The sequence below is a fragment of the Pocillopora verrucosa genome, chromosome 11 (genome assembly GCF_036669915.1).
Source record: "Pocillopora verrucosa isolate sample1 chromosome 11, ASM3666991v2, whole genome shotgun sequence".
In the NCBI taxonomy this organism is placed as follows: domain Eukaryota; kingdom Metazoa; phylum Cnidaria; class Anthozoa; order Scleractinia; family Pocilloporidae; genus Pocillopora; species Pocillopora verrucosa.
In genome coordinates, this window is record NC_089322.1 from 7421855 (window position 1) to 7444778 (window position 22924).

The 22924-nt window shown below is 38.6% G+C and overlaps 3 protein-coding genes and 1 long non-coding RNA gene across 4 annotated transcripts in view; 1 reads left to right on the top strand and 3 right to left on the bottom strand.

The window, feature by feature from the left end:
* LOC131789391 (inactive tyrosine-protein kinase 7-like) overlaps positions 1-5533 on the top strand; it is a 172566-nt gene extending 167033 nt beyond the window's left edge. Inside the window, 10 exon segments of the mRNA XM_066174580.1 lie at positions 267-383; positions 878-1062; positions 1310-1429; positions 1903-1979; positions 2372-2412; positions 2840-2936; positions 3246-3342; positions 3837-3969; positions 4036-4743; positions 4746-5533. Of these exon segments, the coding sequence (XP_066030677.1) occupies positions 267-383; positions 878-1062; positions 1310-1429; positions 1903-1979; positions 2372-2412; positions 2840-2936; positions 3246-3342; positions 3837-3969; positions 4036-4743; positions 4746-5122 (1952 nt within the window). The 3' untranslated portion in view covers positions 5123-5533.
* Positions 5534-8978: 3445 nt separating this feature from the next.
* On the bottom strand, positions 8979-9779 carry LOC136284122 (adenosine receptor A2a-like). Its single transcript, XM_066173942.1, has 2 exons — positions 9680-9779; positions 8979-9514 (listed from the first exon to the last, which is right to left on the bottom strand). The coding sequence occupies exons 1-2, from the start codon at positions 9777-9779 to the stop codon at positions 8979-8981; spliced, it is 636 nt and encodes a 211-aa protein (XP_066030039.1).
* A 1242-nt stretch (positions 9780-11021) lies between these two features.
* The window catches only part of LOC131799939 (DDB1- and CUL4-associated factor 1), a 159570-nt gene continuing 147667 nt past the window's right edge, over positions 11022-22924 (bottom strand). Inside the window, exons 22-32 of the mRNA XM_066173944.1 lie at positions 18316-18475; positions 18155-18181; positions 16944-17015; positions 16659-16718; positions 16127-16209; positions 15531-15615; positions 14748-14981; positions 14165-14258; positions 13333-13442; positions 12018-12098; positions 11022-11730 (exon numbers count right to left, since the gene is read on the bottom strand). Of these exons, the coding sequence (XP_066030041.1) occupies positions 11569-11730; positions 12018-12098; positions 13333-13442; positions 14165-14258; positions 14748-14981; positions 15531-15615; positions 16127-16209; positions 16659-16718; positions 16944-17015; positions 18155-18181; positions 18316-18475 (1168 nt within the window). The 3' untranslated portion in view covers positions 11022-11568. The remainder of the gene's footprint in view (positions 11731-12017; positions 12099-13332; positions 13443-14164; positions 14259-14747; positions 14982-15530; positions 15616-16126; positions 16210-16658; positions 16719-16943; positions 17016-18154; positions 18182-18315; positions 18476-22924) is intronic.
* LOC131787536 (uncharacterized) lies at positions 18847-22341 on the bottom strand. The gene is made up of 5 exons (XR_010719172.1): positions 22224-22341; positions 21273-21415; positions 20625-20706; positions 19969-20063; positions 18847-18883 (listed from the first exon to the last, which is right to left on the bottom strand). It is a non-coding gene; the product is annotated as an uncharacterized lncRNA (long non-coding RNA).

Sequence of the window (22924 nt, forward strand, 5' to 3'; positions counted from 1 at the left end):
CTTAGCAAATAATTTTTTCAACAAGGATGAATCTACTTTTGAAATTTCATGTTCAATACAACTGAACAAGACGGCTAACTGACATTTTTGTAGCAAGTATGGATTATATGGGGTTTGGAAAACTAACTTTTTTTTATGTAGACCAAATTTATTAGAAGTTGCGCTGGTAATATAGCACTAAGTATACAAAAATGTTTACCACATAATTGTGTCTCTCTTGACATGCAAAGTTTGTTTGTTTATCTAATTTTTGTGTGGTTTCCCAGCAATCTCCGGAGAGAAAGGAAGGAAGACCCTGCTGAGAGAGATCGAGTTATTAAAACTCTTTGGAAGGGAGGGCCATGAAAATGTTGTTAAGTTCATTGGTTGTGTTACAGTTGGAGGTAATCAGCTATTGTTATGAATATAATCAGCTAATTCACAGTAACGATAAAAACATATCCAACGTCAACCAGTATTGCTTAGATGGTGCACTAATTCAAGGGTTATTTCCATTTTTTGTCTAATCTAAAGAAATTTACTTCGCACTGTATGTAGGCCATTTTACTTGGAAGATTTAAGCTCTAAAATTTACACGCTAATTGTGATAATAGTTTTAACTTACGATGGGAAGTCTCTGTCTATTTATCTGCCATCCCTATTTTCCTGCCTTTCTGTTTATCTGTCTGTCTGTCCATCTGTCTGTGTGTCCGTCTGTATTTCTGTATCTCCTATATGTGTCCATCCGTTTTCTATCTGCATTTTTCCCCCTTTGACTTTCCCTCTCTTTCTTAGATATAACTAAATGTATAAGTAGATAAAGCATGTACAATTCAAACACATTTTGCAACTTCTGCACTGCTTGCCGTAAAATAATTTTCTTGTTTTTCCCTTTTAGCACAGCCAATACTTATCATGGAGTACCTGTGGCGAGGTGACTTGCTGGGTTATCTCAGAAAATCCAGGGGGGTTTTCGACCAATATCATCATGGGGTCGGAGGGGTCGACCACTTGACAACATATGACTTGGTGCTGTTTGCTAAACAGATCGCACATGGCATGACTTTTCTCGCGTCCAGAGGGGTAAGTGCTCAAACTCTTTCTGGTCAGTATGTGATCCTGCATGTGTTAAAATGGCGTGACTTGCAAATCGTCAAAAGAATATTCTGTACAGCTAAAAAGATCCAGCACACTAGAATCACTATTTCACAGAGAAATGGTTTGACATTAGCATGATGTTAAACTTTCTACCTATATTTTATTTTTTATTTTATGTAGTTTATAAAAGTCCCTTTTGGCAGATCATATCATTTTTTATTTTCGATTTCAGATAATTCATCACGATCTTGCAGCTCGTAACATCCTTCTTGATGAGCATCGTGTCTGCAAGTTGACTGACTTTGGGCTCTCTTATCAGGATTTCAAATACGGCCCAGGAAATGCCAAAAGGGTAATTTTAAGAATTTTTTCATCATTTAGTCAATTGTTTTTGGGGCTGCTGGTATGGAAGATAAAAATGTGAAGAATTAAAATATTACTGTCCTCACAAACCTTTCTTTTCAGTTATACAGTTTTACTGCAAAACACATTTCCCTTCAATGGGAAGCCGTTCTAAGCGTATCGAAACTTTCACAGAAAAAAAAAATTGTACCTATGGAGTGAACACAGGAAATAAGAAAGCCGGAAGAGATATCGTTCTCTGAATAGCAAAGATACAAAATCGAAAGGCAAAGAAACAGGAGATTTAAAGGAAAAGGAGTGTGTAAATTGTTTCCATAGAATTTGTACAAAGGTGTCTACTGCTCGTGACATTATCGTAAGTCCTCACATCACGGTTTTAATCTTATATGCAAAATATTTTAGAAGTTGTATACAAGGCTCTTTAGATGTCAGATGTCTATAGTATTTTGGTTACTCATCCAGGGATGTATCCCAATCAAATGGACTGCACCCGAGATTCTCTTTGGACATGTGGAACAACTGTCAACCAAAAGCGATGTGTACGTACTGTATTGGTTATTATCTACATATATTCCAAGAGTAAACATTTTTACGATTCTACCTTAACTTAGCGAGGAAAACTAGAATATTCAGTGCTCTATTGATTAGAGGGTCATTATGAAACGTCAAGCTGGGAAACAGCTGAGGTAACAGCTGTACTACGAGACTTTACATGAATATTAAGTTTAACGAGCAATATCCAAAATCTGATTAGGATAAGAACAGACGGATGAAAGGATAAGTGGATAATCAAACAAATAAATATGGCGTTTTCTGTTAAGGAGGTTGCTTATGTCTTGATGGCATGTTTTTAAACATCCCAAGTATCTGAGTGATTATAATCTTTCTACCCCAGTTGAGATATATCGTCATCCTTCTATTTCTTTGACAGGTGGTCCTACGGCATCGTCCTGTATGAAATCTTCACTGTCGGTACTTAACTTGTTTGTTACTTTACATTCAGGAAATATACCTGCCGAGATTGCACGCACAATTACTAATTGATGAGTGATACCGAGCGAACAAAAGAGCATTGTACGATAGAGAAGTTGAAGCAGTACTCAATGTCGCTAATAAATAAAATTATGACGATGCATAACAACTTGACATAAAACTTAAGTTTACGTAGAACTGAAAGTATTTAGTACATTATTGAAAAACCTTAAATCCATCGCTACACTTAAATTTGTTTTTTTACAGTACTCTTTCATCTGATGTAAAACCGAAATCTATTTCAGCAATTAATTGTCGTTTTCACAGAAGAATCATTTCGATCGCCCTGAGAGGAATGAAAGTGATTACAACAAAAAGAGTGTGCTTTTTTTGGCGAACAGAAAAAAAAAACATTATTTTTCCACAGGAGGCATTCCTTACGAAGGATGGTCTCAATCCACGACAATGAAAAAAATCGAAGAAGGTTATCGTCTGCCAAAGCCTGAACATATCGACGACAGTTTGTAAGTGTTGCTTCCTCTGTGTGGAATGTTATATAAGTCAAGAGCAATATCGATTGCTGCTGTGGTCAGGTGTTTTTGATACACTCGGTCTGAATAAGTAGCCTTCCTAAGAAATTAATTTTATCTTGTCAATACAAAAATTAAAATGAAAAGTTGTTGAGTCAGATAAAGAATACGGTGGGTTTTTCATCCTAGAATTCGTTTGAGCTGCAATGTAATGAGATAAAATTAGCATTTCAGGTATTTTTGTAACTAGTTGTATCCTATCGCAGAATTACTGTGATCATATGTCCCTGTGTTTTTCTATAGATACGCGGTGATGTTAAACTGCTGGAAATACGAAAGCGCCAGCCGGCCACACTTTGTGAAGCTCTACGAAACAATGGATACATATATTAAAACAAAGGTTTGCCATACAGCGTCTAATTCAGGATATACTTCAGCAATTGAAATTGGTATCCTACCAAGTCAATTGCGAATTTCGTTTCGCGTCAATGTGATGTCAAAACGCATTAAATACCCAGCCGCTAACAATTCGTGAATTTAGTTTCATCATGAACCAATGTTACTTTTAAACATACGCAAGTGTGGTTACGTTATGTCAGTCTGGATCATCCTGATTTTCCCTCTGTTGTCTACACACAATTTTAAAGAACGGAACAGATCTTAAAATAACACTTTGGGAAAATTTCGACAGAAAGGGAGACCTTACCTGACTTTTATTCTTATCAATTCATACAAGTACTAATGGTTCTTGTCTTTGTGATTGATATCTGATCTGCTCTTTTTTTTCTTTTTAGTGACTCATTTTTGAAATTTCTTTGTTGAATTTTTGAAATTCATTCAGTCAAGATTTTTTAACTCATGCAGTTCCTGATTACCTTCTGATCTTTTTCATAGACATATGTAGATATCTTTGACGATGACAAGTATGATCAGGATAAGTACAACTTTGTCGATGACCGTGGAGCTGTTGCAAACCCAGAAGATGCAGGACCGGACGAGCTAGGAGCAGCTGCAGCAAATCCCATCGGTGAAGTGGGTGAGCACGGTGCTACGGCACATCCCTTTGTGGTTGCAGTGGACGATGGCGCTACAGCTTTCCCTCTCGGAATTAACGTAGGAGACAAAGGAGCACCTGCAACAGATCCCGACCGTGAAGTGGGTGAACACGGTGCTACGGCACATCCCTTTGTCATTGCAATAGACGATGATGCTACAGCTTTCCCTTTCGCTATTAACGCACCAGAGAAAGGGGCAGCTGCAGCAAATCTCGCCCATGAAGTGGGTAAGTACGGTGCTGCTGCACATCCCTTTGTGGTAGCAATTGACGATGGTGCTACAGCTTTCCCTCTCGGAATCAAAGTAGAAGAAGAAGGTTGCGCAGCATACCCTTTTGAGAGTGATAAGAAAGATATGAATGCCTCAGCGTTCCCTTTGGAGAGTGACACTTTACCATACCTTAGCGAGAACGAGGAAGGAGATGTTCATGACTCCGAGTGCCCTCTTGCGATGGAGGAAGAAGAAATTGATCCTTTAGCATCCTCCCTAGTGATGGACGAAAACGGTCTATCTGCTTCAGCATGTCCCCATGTTACTAACGAAGAAAATTCTGATTCTTTAGCATGCCCCCTTGTGGTTGAGGAAGAAGATTCCAATAACTCAGCATGCTCCTCTGTACCTGGGGAAGAACATTTGGAAGCCACAGGATGCCTTTCTGTTACTGAAAAAGAAGATCCTAACTCTTCAGCACGCTCCGCAAATGAGGTGAACAAACCCGATGCCTCACCATTCCCTCGTGTGATCGAGGAATACAACACAATCTTGTGATCGAAAAAGAAGGCCTCAGTGATTCCGTCTTCCCTCCAGATATTCAAACTGATGACGAAGAAGGTGTAACAAGTGAACCTGAAAATAACGCTGGTTATGAAGGTGCTGTAGCAGTTCAATCTGAAAAGGAGGCAGAAGAAGAAGAACCTAAGACTTGCCAACTAGAGTACACGAAGGATGAACAAGACGATCTTGGAAACTATATGGACGACCAAAGTGATGCTGTAGACCGTTTTGACGGAGAGGCTGGCGTACAAGAGTATGATGGTAATCAACTTACTGCTGCAGATAAAGACGAAACTGGAAGTGACGAAGACGAGGAGTCATCTGAAGTAACTCCTCTTGTGCAGGACTGAGGCTTAATAGCAGAATTGCTGAACCTCCAAGGTTGTAGTCTTATAACACTCTGTGGTAATCTGTAGTTTAGATTTCGAGAACTTCTGCCTCAATATTTAATAGCTTTTGATTTTAAGATGTAGTTTCTATCGTACTTTTACTTTATTAATGCTTTGGTAGTGACTATAACCATTTTCATAGTTTATAAATGGAGGTTAAGTGGAATTTTCTTGAAAGAAAACTTGTTTATTTGTTTCACTTTTGCATTTCTTAGTTTACCGTTTATTCGCTTGGTGCACTTGTCAGTGCTTTGTTGTTGTTATTGACTGTAGGCTGATAGAGACAAGAAAAAAAAAAAGAAAAAGAAATTGCTGTTAAGATAATTTTTATAACTGATCAAGTCAGAAATTTTGCGTAAATTTGTGATTGTTGTTCCTGGTATAAGTAATATTTCTTAATTTTTTTGTAAGTGCATTGAAGAGAAGAACAATAATGGACATGTTGATCTCTCTTAAGTCACAATAAATATTAACCCTGTTATGAATAATTAAATTGTTGTAAAGCACTCTCTAAATGCTTCAGTAAACTTATATAAGCTAAACTCGTTTTGTTTACTCCATTCGTTGCAGCAAAATTGCCGGTTCGGATCAGACCACTTTAAGTAAAACAAAGGCATATGCGCATAAAATGTCATTAATAAGAGTAGAGACAAAAGGGAGAAAAAGGGTAGGGCGAGGAAATCTAACTGTACATCTGATGGACACAATAATCTAAAATGACATTTAGGCTCCTTCAAAACACAGTCGAGCCAGTATAACAATGGATTCTCATTCAATCATTTTTCAATTTTTTTTGCCACGAGCACTTACATATAAAGCTAACATTACCTAACCTATTACTTCAACTTTCATCGTGGGGAGTACTGTGCTGATTTTTTAGAGAAACAGGCAACTGCGGTTATTTTCTTACTGTTTTTCGTTGTGTTTCTTGACATGAGCAAGGCCTTTGCCAAGATTAACGATGGCATTTCGGTGTGGCTTAGTTCATCATTAATCCGTCTGATAGACAACAAGTAGTGCTCATAAATTCTGAGTTCTCTGACCCTCTGGTCTTTGAATCCAGACTGCCACAAGCGGGTATTCCACGACTTGTCTTATTCAGAATATATGTAAATAACTTTTCATATGCCCCTCAATCTTGTTTTACTGAATATTATTGGATGATACTAAACTTCAGACTTCTTTCCCAGTTCAAGGCTGGGCGAAGACAATAATTTTTTCTGAGACATGGAGTGTCCTTTAAATTAAAGTGAAGTGAAACCACTATCGTCGATAAAAGATCAGTAGGGACTCTGATGTCGATCTAAACAATTTTGGTTCCTGTCTTTTATTTCGGTATTTATCTATTTGACTGCTGAGGATACGTTGCAGGAAGTATTAATCGTTTAGATAGGGTTTTGAAATTTTTGCACACGAAATTAAATTTAAGTATGTTCATATTTGAACCTTCCGAAAATCTGACATATTTCGACCCACTCAAAATGAATATAAAGAACCCAAAAGTAATCACTAAAACGTAAGTTCGCTCATCCTTCTCCATTCACCTCCACGGGATTTGCGCCCAAAAAAGTCGAGACTGTTGTAGGAATAAATTAATCAAAATCATATTTTTGCATCATTTTATCTCATAGTATTAAAGTATACACTAAAACAAATAGTCATTTAAGTGCGGTGGCAAGAGGTGGGTGTTTACATCTCCGCCTCGCAGCTTGGTAAATATCCACCTCTAGTTAAATCTACCTCGGTGAAGAGTTAAGAAATAATAAGCATTTGATAAATTTCCAGTGTAGCGATTAGCATCGCAACTTATCGTGATAATGCAAACATTTCAGAAAAGACAACATTGGAAAATGAATCATTTTTCTATCCATATCTTGTAAAATTAATGTCAATAAAGGAAATATAAATAAATTTGAAAGGTCTTGGCTGGCCACCAAACACCAGTACACGCACAACAATAACTAAAGTGTGTCAATAATCATATATTATTACCCTTGGTGTTATCAAAACAAGCAGGCTGACATATCTGTCAACCAAAAACGGTCTATTTATGCGACTAAGAATAAAGTATTTGAAAGCCTCATGACCCAATTTGCCAGTCTCTAGCTAAATACTATAACAGGTACTGATAAGTAAACACGTAATACCTCTTGAAAACCGTCAGGAGACGGATTGTGCCCTTCTGTGTGAGCGTAACCGGTTTTCATGACTAAGCTTTTAAGTCGTTCATCACGCCCTTAAAACCAAGACTATTGCCAAAATAGCCTAGAGTATATTCTAGAGCTCGTGTGAATGATTTATTCGTGATACATCATTACACATTCCACGCTTTGTTTTTGGAAGATGTGAACTGTTTGTGGTAAAAAAAAATTTTGTTGAACATTGATAAGGGCTGAGACGCGCGCTTGTGTTTTCATCATAAAGTTAAAGTTAAAGAGAACTTAAAGTTTGGCTAAATCTCGTTTTTTATTATTCTCGAATTTACTAATACCAAAATATAAGCCATTTAATTACCAATTAGCCATTTTTGTGGCTTCCTCAATTTGTGAGATGTTTTATTCAAGCATGACGCATTTTAAAATAAAGGTTAGACATATTCATCTTGAGGTTTTTCCTCCTGATTGTGGGGAAAAGTCAGCTGAAAGAGGCCAAAAATGCAAAAGAAAGCAGTGGTTCACTGTGACTGTATGTATAGAGAAGTCAGCAATAACTGAGGCGGCGAAAAAGGAAAAGAAAATAACAACCTTACTTGTTTAAAATCGCCGCCGGCAATAGGACTAAAGGGCCCGCACAAATGTAAGGTTTTACTCGACAAAGTTGCTTCGCACTTCGCTGAAAACGGTTTGTTCAGTCAATATGCGAGTTATTAGATTTACGTGTGAGAGAACAGGGCACATCGAGCAAAGACAAGTCCATAATTAACGTTTATTTATTAATTTTGTTTGTGCATGGGCGATCTTTAAATAAATATTAGAAACCCGTCCAAAATAGATAGGAAGAATCAATTTTCAAACAATATCTCATTGTATTTCATGGCAAAAAAAAGAGACTAATTGATGTTATGTCTTCCTCTTCTTATTATTCTCCTTCCTGTAAAGAGAACATGGAAAAGAAAAAGAAATTTGTATTCCTCCTCATATTGCAATAAAGTTTTCGACTCTGTAAGTGCAATTGCTTGTCAGCATTCAATGATTCCTTACTGATTAATATAAAAATTCGCAAAAATTATTTCTTTAAGGACACGGAAGTTTTTCCACATAAATACAGGCGACCTTGAATCACGAACAACAAGAAAACGCCCTGGCTGTGTCCTTTACTGCCTTTCTCACTTCTGTGATTTTCCAACAGTAAAGAAAGGAATTCAGAGATGAGTTCAGATAAACTAAAGTTTTCGCAAAGAGCCACAGAGCATGAATTGCTGATCCACTAAGTACTGTATGTCTCAATATCGACACAATTATAAAAGGGGCGTAGCATGCCACCAAAGCTAACTGCACCCAAAATATGCTGGAAACTGTTTTCTGATATTGTTAATAATAATAATAATAATAATAACTTTATTTAAGTGTCGGTGTATTTTAGCACTGCTGTGCTAATTGGGGACACTGTAAATAAGGAAACAAATATCGTAAATGAACAGAAACTCGTTAAAAACCCCAACTGGTAGGAGGCAGACCAGTTGGCTATTTACAAAGCATGCAGGAGTTGAATTCGGGGCCACCGAAGACAAATCCATCCAGTGGCAGGGAGGAGGACTTGAACCCGGGACCTCCGGCTTACAAGTGCAGCGCCCTAACCACTAGGCCACGCTCGCCTCCTATTGTTTGATGTTTAGTTGAACTCTTCCGTTTAATCTTTGTTTTGATGAACCTTTTGCTGTCCATGCACGTACTCTTCCCCTTCCTGTACCTTTTAATCCTGCTCCTTCTTCTGTGGCTGTTCTTGTCCCCGTTATTGCGCCTGCTTCATCTTTTCCTGCTCCTATATCTTCTCCTGCATTTGACCGTCCTTCGCCAGGGTTGTCTTCTACTTCAGCCTGGTACCGCTGTAATCTCAGGTGGATCTTTACGTAGCAAAACACGGAAGTAACCAGAGATACCACAACGGCCACAAAAGCAACAATCTCCGAAACCGTTTGACTCCAGACACGAACCAATCCGCATAAAACAGCAATTATCCAGCATAAAAGTATAACAGCTTGAGTTCGCTTTGGTGTCACAACTTGTCTGTATCTCAGCCTCAATAACAGAACAAGAAGTCTGTCAACACTGATGGCTGTTGATATCAGTACAGTCACTCCAAACAAAACATAGTTGGATATACAAACAACCTCTTCGACGTAATACAAAATATCTATGTCGGTGTTACAAAGATCAATGTAAAGAAATAAAACAGTCACGAACAGAGGTTGTGAAAAAAGACCCACACAAAGATTGGTAGCGGCTAGACATTCAAACAAGACCTTTGCAGCGAGATGCAAAGAGGACACTTAAAATGTTAATAGAAGCAGAGCATTACCAAGAGATGCTGTGAATGAGAGGACAATGTTGAAAGCGAGGAGAAATACTACTACTCCAATTGGTAATTGTGAAGATAACTGGCTTGTGAGGGTCGCCATTGGCGCTCACGTTCAGACTTGTGGCTCTGTCTTTCCCTCTTTTGGCAGCAAATGAACGTTTATTGGGCGATCCCTATTCGATATAAGAGTATTATTGTTTTGTTGAGAATTTTAACAGTTTCTATTGGATAAAAAATTCCTCCTGTTGTCTGATTTTCCCAAGACAAATGTCACAGCTATAATTAGACTTGCTTTTAACTCTTTCGTGTTTTATTCATATTCTTTGAATTTTCATAATGTTTAGTAAGCAGGTGCCACATTTATTTAACATACTAAATGACGTAGAATCTGTGAATTATTTTTCGCCATTACTTTGTAGAGCTTTCTCAACAAGTCAGCTTTTCTTTTCAGTTTCTGACCCATGTGTGTCTTTTCCCTTCTTGGCTATGCTCGTTTTGTTTTTAAGGTAACATATTTGTGGTTCTTTTATGATAAGCAAGTGCTTTTTAGATGAAAAAAATTTGCATAATATACTTATGTTAAGGAACATCGTGGTCAATTCTCATAAATAAAGACATCATTGAGCTACAAACAACAACAAAACGCTCTGATTGTCTTCTTTACTGCAATTCTCACTTATCTGAAAAATTAATTATTTTGCCACGAGTGTGTTCCCTAAATTCAGAATTCATTAGCCAGAGCCAATTTGCCGGCACGTCAGGATATGTTAGTGAGTAGAGGTACTCTTTAACTTGGCGAAAAACATAAGCGCAAGGCTAAAAAATATTCGTGAAAATCTTAGCTCGATATTACTTTTTCCTCTGAATGAATTCGATTAGGGTTTAAGTTTAAAAGAGGAAACACAACTTTAAAATTAATTAAATATGCTTTGAAACGAGTTGGGTGTGGTGTGCGGAAAAAAGTGTTACCACCGCAAATAGCCAGCTGAAAAGAAACAATTACCTCCATGCATCTTTTGAAGTAAAAATGAAGAAATAAGCCACACGAAATATTAGAAAATCACCGCAGGAAAAGAAAACAAAATGGTATTGACCGAAAACCCTCCAACTCTGTTTTTCTTGAATATAGAAAACCCCCCTTCTGCAGTTGAAAGTCTTACATGGCTAGAGAGACTTAAACATCACCACCTGCTCATTTCGGAAACTAGATTCGTTCTTTGGATGTTCAGTGTGGTGTTCAAGAGGAGAGTTCTCAACGCCTTTAGCAATGAAAGAGTGGTGACTGCTATAAAATAACATGGAGAACCTAACGGAAAATACAAACCAAACAAGAATTAATCAATTTCGTTGCTTCACGGGCGTATATGATCGAAGTCTTATTATGTTTGTTTCGTCATTGATCTTATAATTTCCATTGCAGCCATTGTGGGAAATGGTCTCATTCTTTTCCCTCTCTGCAAGATTTCTTCCCTTCATCAACCATCAAAATGTTTGTTCAGTAATCTTGCATGCACTGATATCACTGTTGGACTCAGTTTCCAGCCGTTTCATCTCCCTTACATAATTTCCCAAGAACACTCTGCAATTTGTTACCATGACTCGCTCATCAACCGAACCTTGGGGGTCATTTTCTGTGGCGTCTCTGTCCTCACACTGACTGCATAATCAGTAACATGGGTGTAATTTTTTCGATGATGACTTCTACTTTCTGCTACATAGCATTTTACATAAAAAAAACTCCGCCGTCAAGAAGCTCAACTCCAAGCTTAAACTATCATTCCCAAATTGTGTATACAAGTACATTTTTCAAAGATAAAAACATAGCAGAATGACGTGCTCATTGTTGAGTTGAATTAACAACTGAAAGATGGAAACTTAAAAGCCGCGCTTCAAAAAATTGCAATATCACTGTCATCATCCGAATCATCATCGCCAGATATCGTGATTTCAATTTCGTCGTCATCATCATCATCGTCATCGTCATCATCATCATCATTTTCATCATCATCGTCATCGACATCGTCATCTTCCTCGCCACCTTCGTCGGATTCCTAAGAGAAAAAATGCATGGAGTCGTTATTTTATTGACCTACATCAAACACGTGTTGCACTAAGTGACGTGTTTTTGAAGTATGTTCCAAAAGTAATTTAAAGTTCATCTCTGCTTTAGTGCCAGGGGGCGCTATAGTCCACAACCTAACAAAGTGCAGGATTTTGTATGCAAATAAGGCACGAACCAATCACATAACCGAATTCGCATCCAAGATGGCGGTTTCACTTCTCTTTGATTGGTCCGTTCCTACGAATATTGATGTGAAAGTCCTTAAGATTCTCATACCTGCTCGTCCCCGTCATCAGCCCTACGCAGCCGCCCGACTTCGTACACCCGGCAAACGCTTTCGTCGGTGCTGGCCTGATTCTAAAAAAGAACGTTACCACATTTATGATATGAAATAATTCATGTGAACTGTTATGAAGTGATGACAAGATCTTTACGATGATAGTTTGCAACTTATGCAATCATGAAATGACAAGTAAAGCCAGTCAGATGGTTCGCATTGCCAAAGTTTCTCCCACTTGTCGTGGCATGAGGTAGCTGAGATAACTGCTAACTCCTGAGCTTGCAGTGCAGGCGTTATATTAGGGCGAGTTAACGTTAAGAAGTTCGCGATCGATTATTTCACCGGCCATGTTTGACTTGAGTTTGAGTGGAAAGTGGAAGGAGGGGGCAGTGAAAGGCGAAAAGACGCTGGCTCGAAGAGGCTGTTAAAAAGCGAAACACCCCATGACTAATTGTGCCTCACCGCATTTTCGGAATTGAGCAAGTAACCGTAACCACAAGAAAGAGAGAAAAAAGAAGGAAAAAAAAAAAGCGTAGAGCGGATGAGGGAAACTGTGAGGCATTTTTTTTTCAGCGCGGAGACAAATGGCTTCGACGTAACCGACGATATGAGCTGATATTCGCTGCATCCTATGTTCTTTGAGTGTAGCTTCCGTTAATCCCTTTGACGATGTTTCTTCCATTTGATCGTAAACGGTACTTTGAAGCAAACACACTTCTGCACTCGAAGGTTTGTTTTATAATTAGTTTTAAAGTTAACCAGCATCTTAAATAGAAAGCTTTTCCTAAAAAAACCAATGGGTAACACTGCCAGCAGATCTTTTCCAGTGACCAGTGTGGAAATTAAGACTTTTTGCTACCCTCGTAATGCGCGAGACACTCCATGTTCTGATGAACACTTGAGAGATTCCCTCAATCTGTCTACAGCCGCTTCCTGCTCTAAAAAATTCGGTTTTTCTAGGCAGCTTCCTCGTGAATGAAATCGGAATTGTCAACTACGCCTTCCAAAGAGTTCACCCTCTTTTGTTTTTCCCGCAAGATAATCATGAAGCAGTTTGGCTAGTGATTGACAAGTAGAGCTAAACCGCACCAATCGGCTCAGGTCTTATGATCAAGATAAATTGAATTTAATGTTTCATAGAAATCATAAGAATCCTCTTACCTCTGAAGAAGTGTCGGAGAAGAGGGAGAAAAAAAAAAGAGAGGAGAGGAAGGTAAGCAGGAGCGGGAGAGGAAGAGGAAGGGAATGGAAGAAGAAGGATGGAAGGGAGGAAAACAAAACAAGGCAGAGGTTTCCGATTTATAAGCTTACCTCAATAACGGCTACAAAGCTGTCTGTTATATCGGTACACAAATCAAATATTGTCTTCTTAACGTCGATTGTAGTTGTTTGAAAGCAATTAAAATTTCCAACATCATTTTCTCACTCATTTCGTAAACAACAAGATATTTCAAATTAACTGATAATGAGCGCCAAAAAAAATTTCTATTAAAATTTGTAGCAAGCCCTCCTGCTCACCTATTGGTTGATAATCTGTTGCGTCAAAGGTCCTGAACGAGGTCTCGTACGGTCCAAGGAGCCTGAAAGTTAGCGGTATTTCCAAAGGATCCGAAAGATGTTTTACTATAAATACGGAAGAACAAATACCGCTCCCTTCAGTCCAGAATTTTTTTTTTCTTTTTTTGAGATATCAGAGGCTCTGAGGGACTTTTCCCTGAGGGCCCAGTTATGTAAAGGGCGGATAATGCTATCCGACGGATAGAGTTTCTAGTGGATAGCGCTATCCAACCTTCGGAAGACTGGAGCCGGAAGTTTTAGGGTTATGAGTGGAATAAAAGAGCTAGAGCTCTTTCACTTTTCCAAACACCGCAAAAGTTGCTAAATAATTGATGAAAAGTTGAAAAATTTCCTTACGCAATTTTGGATGTCTATAAACTGCTAAAAGCCTATGGAACCATAATCCCGGGTGAGTATTCTGTGCTCTCAATTTGAATTTGAATATCGATATGACATACAGATCGCAGCTAAAAGCTCACGACTTGGACGCACTAAAACCTCAATGTCGGGTCTGGTTTCCTTCGTGAAAAATTAATAAAGTATCAACAAATTTGAGAAGTGTGTAAACAAGTAAACATGAAATTACCCCCATACATGACGTCACCACTGTTATTGAAGATCACGTGACATTGATCAAGTGAAGGACGCGTGTCCGGTAAATGGAAAGAGCGAAGATCCCACTGTTTTTAGCGTCAAGGATTATTGGCAAAGCAAAAGGCATACTGTTTATTTGAAATGAGTTGCTTTGGACATTCTAAGGGGTTAGTGTCACAAGAAACAGTAGTGCTTCGTCAGTTGTGAGGGCGGGGAAATAACCAGATAGTTTGGTTTTATCGACTAGGTTGATGATGTAAATTGGCCAGCAAATCACCAAGGATATTCAGATATAAGTTTATGCTCAGTGGATCAGTCAGGTGACTGTGTATTAGTTCCCGAAAACGCTCAAGATGAGGAAACAATAAACTTTTCGTATGAAATAATAGTCCTTGATATCTATCTCTCTCCTAATTCACTGTCAAAGTAAGAAGAAGGAGGTAGAGTGATTTTTCGAGATCCGTGAAAGGCCGACGTTGTGTTCCGTTATTTTCGTGAATCTGGACTCACTGCTCTACAGTATAGCATTGGCTCGTTCTTTAAAAACTCGTTCTTTAAAACAAAAAAAAGGATACAATCTCTGAATTGATGATAATCTCCAGCCTGGAGGGTTGAAAAACGCCGCTGACAAAGTTGTTAAACTTGTAAAACTTGTATATAACCCGTTTGCCTTTGACATCCCATAATACACCGTCGTTCAGTACCAGGTCATCCGTGGGATTGAAGGAGGCGAGGTTCTTTGAGTAGTTGTTAGTGTTGTTGGAATCGTGCAGAGTTAGTACCCGCTGACCTGTCGCAGTGTCGTAAATCTGATGGTTCAATATAATCTAGTGAATAATATAATCACACTCTAACTGCATTCTAGTGCTCGTTGTTATCGAGAAATAAAAAGGGGGGTTTTGGCTGAGCCCTGAATTAAATACAAAATAAATAAATCTCGAGTTCGGCGCCTTAAAGTTTGACTAATGTTTCAAAAGACGCATTTCAACTGAGTGACGTGAAAGAAAAACCAAAGTTGTTTGTGAAGCATATCAAAATAACAAATCAAAAAATTATCAAACACAGCCAAGAGGCCTCAGAACAAGTAAACTGAGGCGCAGAAAGCTGATCTAGGCCATGAAGTCTGGGCAAAAAATTTCTCTTGAAAGTCCGTGTATTCGAGACAAAAAACGATCTCGTACTAACTTGGGCGAAATTAGCGATTCTATCATCCTTGCTGTCCCGTGTTCACGCACTAGCAATTTCGCTGATCTATTTTTCCTTTTGTAAATGTCCTAAATGAGCAGCGACAATTTGTCAAACTGAGGCTGCTCGCGATGTATTTGGAATTGAAAATGCATCACATGTCTTGAACTCACATGCGCAGTAGCGTCGTTTGTGCCAATAATTCTGTCTTCTGTTAAATTACTAAACTTTACCCAAGTGTCCTCGCTAAATGGATATCTGAGCCAAAGAGAAACAAATAAAATTATAAAGTAAATAACACTTTTTATCAAATAGAGAGATGAATGTAACGACGAAACATTACAGTTCGCCTACTGTCACCGTGTCGTTAACACCAATCCGATTATAGGATACGAGCCATGATATACACCTAAATTATTGCCCATTTTGCTTGTTTTATCTTGAGCGTTGATTGCCGCAGGTGAATTAAGTTGGAGTCACTGCTCGTCTCCTGTAATTTATGAAATTAGTTTGTCTAAGTGTCTTCTGTAAAAGTTGTAGCTCTGAAAGAACAATATAAAACTTTTTTTTGTTTTTCAGCGATCCTCAAGTCAATAAAAATTAATGGTAAAACATAGTGAAGTATGTGTTTGTTTTATGTTTCTGCGACAAACATTGTAGTTTGTTAAAGGTAAGATACAAATAAACCAAGCAGAGACACAAACAAGGACGTTCCTATCCAATGCACTAGTGGTACGAATCAAACAGGTTTTCAAGTTCAAAGACTTACTTCATTTCGAAAACATCTCCAAATGACCAAAGAGCACAGGGAGGCAAAGCAGACGAAGATGACGTCAATAAAAGTTCGCGGTCCTAAAAATTGAAGAATGAAGTACAGAAAGACAATTTCAGTGATAAATGAATTCGTGAACACAACCTAAAAGGTTCACATAAGCCTTAGAAAGGTTCATAACGTTGCGAAACGCGCTGCAAAACTGATGAATAAAAAGGGTTGATTGGTTTCAGCGAAATATATGGAAACTAAACAGTTAACAAGAAGACTGAATTTGACCGAATGTTAAGTAATTTAAAAGCAGTAGCGGAGCTGCCTTGTTTGTGTGGATGTGGACCGAAATCCAACATCGAACCTAACTTGTTACCGTTTGACTGTTGTTGGATTGGGGGAGGGAGGGGTGGGTGCGCCAAAAAAAAAAATTGTTGAAAAATGAATGAAAATTAATGAAACTTTCGACTTTGTTCGAAGTAGAAAGAAAGGTTTTTTTAACTATATAGGGAAGGAAACTTCCATGTTGTACTCTTACTTTTGAACATTGGCACATTGAAATTGTTCTGTCTGCGCTACAGAGATAAGTCGCCTCTTCCTGCAAAATGCAATTTTTTTAAAAATAAATACGTGAAATACAAATGAACATGAAAACCATGCACTGAGCGGTTTAAATCTATAAAAGAACCAAAAAAAAATATAGGTGTGATACAGCTGACAACTTAACTTGTCACAATCAACAACTGATTCATACACATATAGCTATTTCAAGAAAGATTTGGCGTTTGACTTGAAATCAAAAGGTGTAAATTGAGTTTTGTACCTGTCCAGTTATTAAGTTGTATTCCTTCAACTCGCCTATTTGTGTTCCAAGTAAAACAGACTTGCCATCGGGCTGAGGAGAAAAAGTAAAGACTTAGGTACTACGTTTACATGACCTCATAAAAGCCACTACTTTTTTTTAAACAATAGTAAGGATAATTCTTACGGGTAGAAAAAAAAAAAAAAAGGAAACACAAAATCATAATTTCCATTTTACTCCGAATCAGCCAAATGCAAACGACACAAACAAGAGGTTCAAACCGTTTGACTTCTAAGAGTGACCAGCGTCTAATTTCTCTCTACAATATCACTCCTTGAATCAAACATTAGGATCACGAGAATAAAGAAAATGATCACCAAATAAGAAGCTCTTGATTTTTAAACTAATTCTCTTTGTCAGCACTTAAGGGATTACATAGAGAACAGTAAAGAGAATATGCATACTGATGTTAGCATGTAAAGGGTCAAGCCCTGAAGATAGATTTTTGAGGAGTAAATTTGATGTCTGAAGAAGTATTACGGTTCGTTCATCGTAAAAAAAAAAAATTAAAAAATCGGTTTTCAGTTTCAATTGGTTTTAATTTTCTTCACTCTTGAGAACCAGTCTTTATCACTTGGGGGGAGGGGTAGGTGAATTTTTGGGGGATCCCACGGTTTTTAGGGGAGAGCGAAGGGGGATCAATCGTCTGTAACAGAGCTTAGAGGAGCAACTATAGAATTGACTGCCAATGAGGTGGGATCATCACAATAATGCAGAACTTTAAGGGGGGGATCAGGTGAATTTTATGGTGAAACAAACAGAATACTCCGATCCCCCGCCCCACTCCCCAGAAGAAAAAATGACAGGCCCATTCTTAAGTTTACTTCAACTGTTTCGTGTTTGCCACACTGAGCCAATCATGATCTTTTCAATCCTTGGGAGTGGTTAGTCCTCGATATCACTTGCCCCACTTAACAGTTATAGATCTTAAAAATCACATTGAATGAAGTAGTAGAAAGACTTACTGCAAAACATGCACATGATAAGCCGGCGCTTTTGAAAAACACGAAAAATCCACTCTGTTCAGAGATTATGGAAACCTCCGTCACCTGTGTTCAGAAATACCGTTTACGTGTGGACAGGGGTCTGAGAATCAGGTTACAATGATTCTGTTAAAAAACATTAAGAATTTCTAATAAAGCGATACGAAGTACAAATAAGGTATCTCCTACCTTCCGTACACAAACCGTCTGTTTAGTCTGGCGCCGTTAAATCCGCCATGAAGCGGGATCACCTTCAGGTGGGAGAACATTTTTCAAGATTGAGTACAGATAAATGTTGAGGGAGACCACTCTCAAATAAGAGCTGACACGAGTATCAGAACGACCTATTAAGATGATGAGATAAGTGTTTCCTTTGTCCGCCACCGTGGCAAAATAGTTTTGTTTAAAGCTAAGAACAATAGCAATATACATACCTCTCTTCGCTTTAACCTCGTCGTCATGTTCGATGGTGCGTAATATCTGTACTTTGGTTCAGGGCATTTGTGGGGTCTGACGATAGACAAATCGGAATAAGTTGATTGTTCACAGTTTTGAGTTTTCTTCGACATCTACAATTGTGGCGTATGATTCGATAAACAGCCCTATTTTAAGTATAGATTTATAAACACTCTGGAATTTTTTAATTGAAAGCCGGAGAGGAGATGCATTATGTGCAGTTTTTCAAAAATTATTCTGCAAGATGCCACATTTATAACTCTTGTTATAAATGTTACAAACAGTTTTAAATAAACGGGCAAACACTCGGAGAAACGGTAAAAAAAAAAATTAATAAAAAGAAACAAATAAATAACAAACAGTAAGGGAGTGTGAAAAAAAACCAAACAAAACAAGAGAAAGTCTATTTGTCTAGTGACCTAGAAAGACCGTAGAAAGGCTTGAGGAGTGATTGAATCGAACCTGTGTACAGTGACATGGGACATGACGGTAAGCATACGGTTAGTCTTGTACGAAGAGATACGATCCACATTATGAGCCTGACTGCTTGCCCGCCTGATTCACTTGATCGACCGATCGACTGACCGAACGAGCGAGCTCTAACCTACTGAACGATTTACTGGTTGATTAGCTGATGGACGGACAAGCCGACTGACTGATAAACGAACAGCCGTAGTGACAGACAGACTGACTAACAAACTGACTGACGGGCTAATTGACTGACTGACGGACAGACGCAATGACAGACAGGCTGACTAACAAACTAACTGACTGACGGGCTGATTGACTGACTGACTGACTGACGGACAGACGGAATGACTGACAGACTGATTGTTTGACTAATTGACTGACTGCCTGACAGAGACGGAATAACTGACAGACTGACAAACAAACTAACTGACAGGCTGATTGACTGACTGAATGACTGACAAACCAATAAAGGGGGCAATTTTTTAAAGAAGCGCTGTGGTGTTGCGTCGGTGGGAAAGAATAACAAAGTAATTCAGTATTACCAACTGAGTTGATAACGTAAATTGGCCACCGTAAAGAGTTTAAAAGCTGACGTTTCTGGCGTCAACCCTACATCAGTCGCTATGACGAAGAGCTAACACTCGAAATGTCAGCTTTACCCTGTATGGTGGCCAATGTACGTTATCAACTCAGTTGATAATACTAAATTGACCGACAGACTGTCTAACGGATGGGCTGATCGACTGACTGACTGGTAGATTGACAAGCTCAATCACTTACTAACGGCTGACTAACTAATGGACTGGTGGACAAAGGAATGGAATGATGAAATGAAGGACAGATGAACTGACTTAATTTGTCGATTCTTTTTCCTGTAAAAGAATTTCACAGAAGAATTTCAGAAAAAAAGGACAAATTTGGTCATTTTCATCATAACCCGATCACGCAGACTCGTGCCATTATTAAATGACTTTAGAAAATGCGATCGCTGTTACGAGATGATTGTATTTTCCTCGTGAATCAAGGGACTTTGTGATCACAGAATACACTTAACAACGACAACATGCACCACATACTTTCCTATTAGTAGGCGTGTAAAGCAGATTTGATTCAGGTTTTGGGTCAGGTAGATTGGCTTCTCTCCGTAAAACCTCTGCAGTCTCATGAGGTCCTAGTCCAAAACAACCACACCTTTGATTAACAAATGAGCCAAACACCCTCAAGACTAGAACAAATTTAATTCGAATGTCCAAAGTAATCTGGGACGCTTCGCCTTTGCTCTGCTAAGGGCTGTAATTGATCTGGACAACTCACGCCACCTTCTTAACCAATCAGATTCAAAACTAAAACCAGTTGCGATTTTGCCGCCCGCGTTTTCCCGCGCTTCAGAAGGTTGTTTATTTTTACCTTAAATTCTTATTAGCTCCACGTGATATTTTTCTTCGTTCTGATTGGTTGTTTTGATTGCTATACGACACTCAAAATAAGAAGCAGAGACTTAACTACAAAGAGGCCTTACAACAAAGATTATTCCTACTAAATTATAGAAATAATCCAGCTCTGCACAATTGTTGGACTGTCAGATGACTTGGGACTTTCGTTTCTAAATTTCAAGAGTGTGTTATGAAGCGGGGTGTGATCTAAAAATAGGTTTAAAGGGAAATTCTTCAGTTTGTGATTCCGCCCCTTGACCTGATTTTCTCTTAATGCTCCTCGACGCTCCACAACAAACCTTGGGTTGTGAGGTGACTGTGAACCAGTTGTAAAAGCTCTTTTGCCGGATATGAAATATGAGTCTGCGCAACAACATCAGCCTAAGAAAGTAAAGGCTGATATTTAGTTATTGGGCTGTACAGGGTTTGAAAGTGTCCTACTTAAGAGAACATCGAAATAAGTAAGAAAACCGACCCCACAGAAGCTATTGGGTAAGAGAAGTAAAAGGACAATTCAAACTCTAAAACTGTTCAATTTATATATAATTTCTTACTGGACTGTTCTAATAATGCTCTAGAAAGCATTAATTTCTTAATTTCCTCTTAACTTAAAAGTATTTAGATGAAAACCGATAGTGTGACCATCTTACCTACGATCAATTTCGGAGGGGATGGCAGGGAAAGGATGTCCCTACTCCCCTCCTCTGAAAAACAGAGAAAGCCTGAAGGCAGTTTCCATACAATTTTAAACAAGAAATACAAAGTAGTAGATTCGGATAAATTCTTCAAATCAAAATCATCGATTTAATAATCGAAATTAGACTTTTCCGTACGTTTGCCGTTCAAACGAAAGTCAATGAGCAGTAAACTGTCGAGTAAAGACACTGTTGAAGGTCTCCGCCCTCCCCTGTGTGAGACGACAGCTTGTTTCAATTTCAAGTTCATACCTTGTTTATTCTAGACAGGGACGGGACTGCAGTGGACGTAGCCAGGGATTTACCAGTGACTCTTTCAAGTAGCTCGGCAGCATATTTGCAGAAAAGGGCGTGGTCAGAAGCATTATCCTCAATGATCGCCTCTCACATCAAAACTGTCAACAAATTCAAGACAAACGACATTGAGTCAACGTAAATGAAAGAAATTAGATGATGTTTTAGAAAGTCAACATGGCTGTAAATATGCGTTTTTTTACCAAGCGTGAGATAAAGATAACTGGATATTTGGCGAGCTCTTTTTGGCGTTTTTATGGACTGAGACGAAGAGTCTTGAACCAGACAAAAGCCCTTGACTGATTAAAGTTGTTCAATGAAGGACTTACTTGACTTGACATGACTTGTTTTCTCTTAAGCGCTGGAAAAGAAAGCCAACTGTGATGGTGAGTGCTCGTTTTACATTTGACAAAGTGTTTTGACTCTCTTCTGTCGCTTTTTACGACTTCTTTGCCGACGTTGGCTAAACATTACAAACTTTGTAAGTCTTCGCAACGCAATTTTTTATAAATGGTTAAGAATATATGAAAGTCATATACATATAAAGTCACTTCACGGGTTTATTTAGAACCAACTTCATGACCAGCTCCCAGTTGGCTTGTTAGCTCAGTTGGCAGAGCGCTGCACCGGTATCGCAGAGGTCATGGGTTCAAATTCCGTACAGGCCTGAATTTTTTTCAGGCCTTATTTTCACTACTGCCTAAGTAGTGCACTCTACTGCGAGGATCACTTTCATTCACGCAATTTTTTATCTTGCGCGAGATAAAAGCGTGATATCCCAAGCGGATAACAGCTCGGGTAGCCTATCAGAACACAGGACTCGCTTCATCTTGCCAACGGGCAATCCCAGCTGTATAATATACATTATTGGACAAGAGTGAAAAAAGCACCGCGCTGTGCAATACTCACTTTTTAACTGGCCGCTGTTAAACAGCTGTAGTTTTCCAATGACTTGTCTAATCTTGTCGCTCCTCGATAAACCACATAACGCTTTACAAGCCAGAGCACGAATACAATCTGCATCAACCAATGGATAAGATGTCGTTGCTGCTTTTGAAAGCCAGCCTGGATTTCGACTGGAGTTTTGCGACAGCTCCGCTAATATGGAAACAATGAAGACAAGAGTAATAATCGCGGTGACGCCAAACACATGTTAAGCAGTCGAAAAAAATAAAAAATGAGAAAAAAAAATCAGACCAGATACATAGTTGAACCGAAAACTGGAACAAAAGGAACAACGCACTCAGCCTGGTAACTTAAAGCTTTAAACACTGAGTACTTTTAAATTCCTACGTTTGAGAAGAAATTTTTTCATGAAGTCTTATTAGCCTAGGACTGGGAGGAGAAACGCGTTGAGAGAGGGGAGGGAGGGGGGGGGGGGGGTTGAGGAACCGTGCAGAGGTAAGCGAAGATTATTGTGTTGACTCCGATATTGACTCAACTTTACGCAACTTTATCATTATCAAGTCAGTTTCAAAATGAAGAATTGTCGCTTGCTCTACCCAACAAACTACGCCTGTAACTCTGTTTCTTATTTGTTTTTGCTTGTTTGTTTTTGTTGTTGTTGTTGCTTTTTTTGCGCGAGAAAACTTTGAGGAACTCATGCGGGA

What these genes read in the sequence shown, in the direction of transcription:
- LOC136284122 (XM_066173942.1), bottom strand. Translation starts at nt 9,779, where the DNA reads ATGGCGACCCTCACAAGCCAGTTATCTTCACAATTACCAATTGGAGTA. An exon ending in CTCATTCACAGCATCTCTTG is followed by an intron (nt 9,515 to 9,679) that starts GTAATGCTCTGC and finishes ACACCGACATAG; the next exon opens with ATATTTTGTATTACGTCGAA.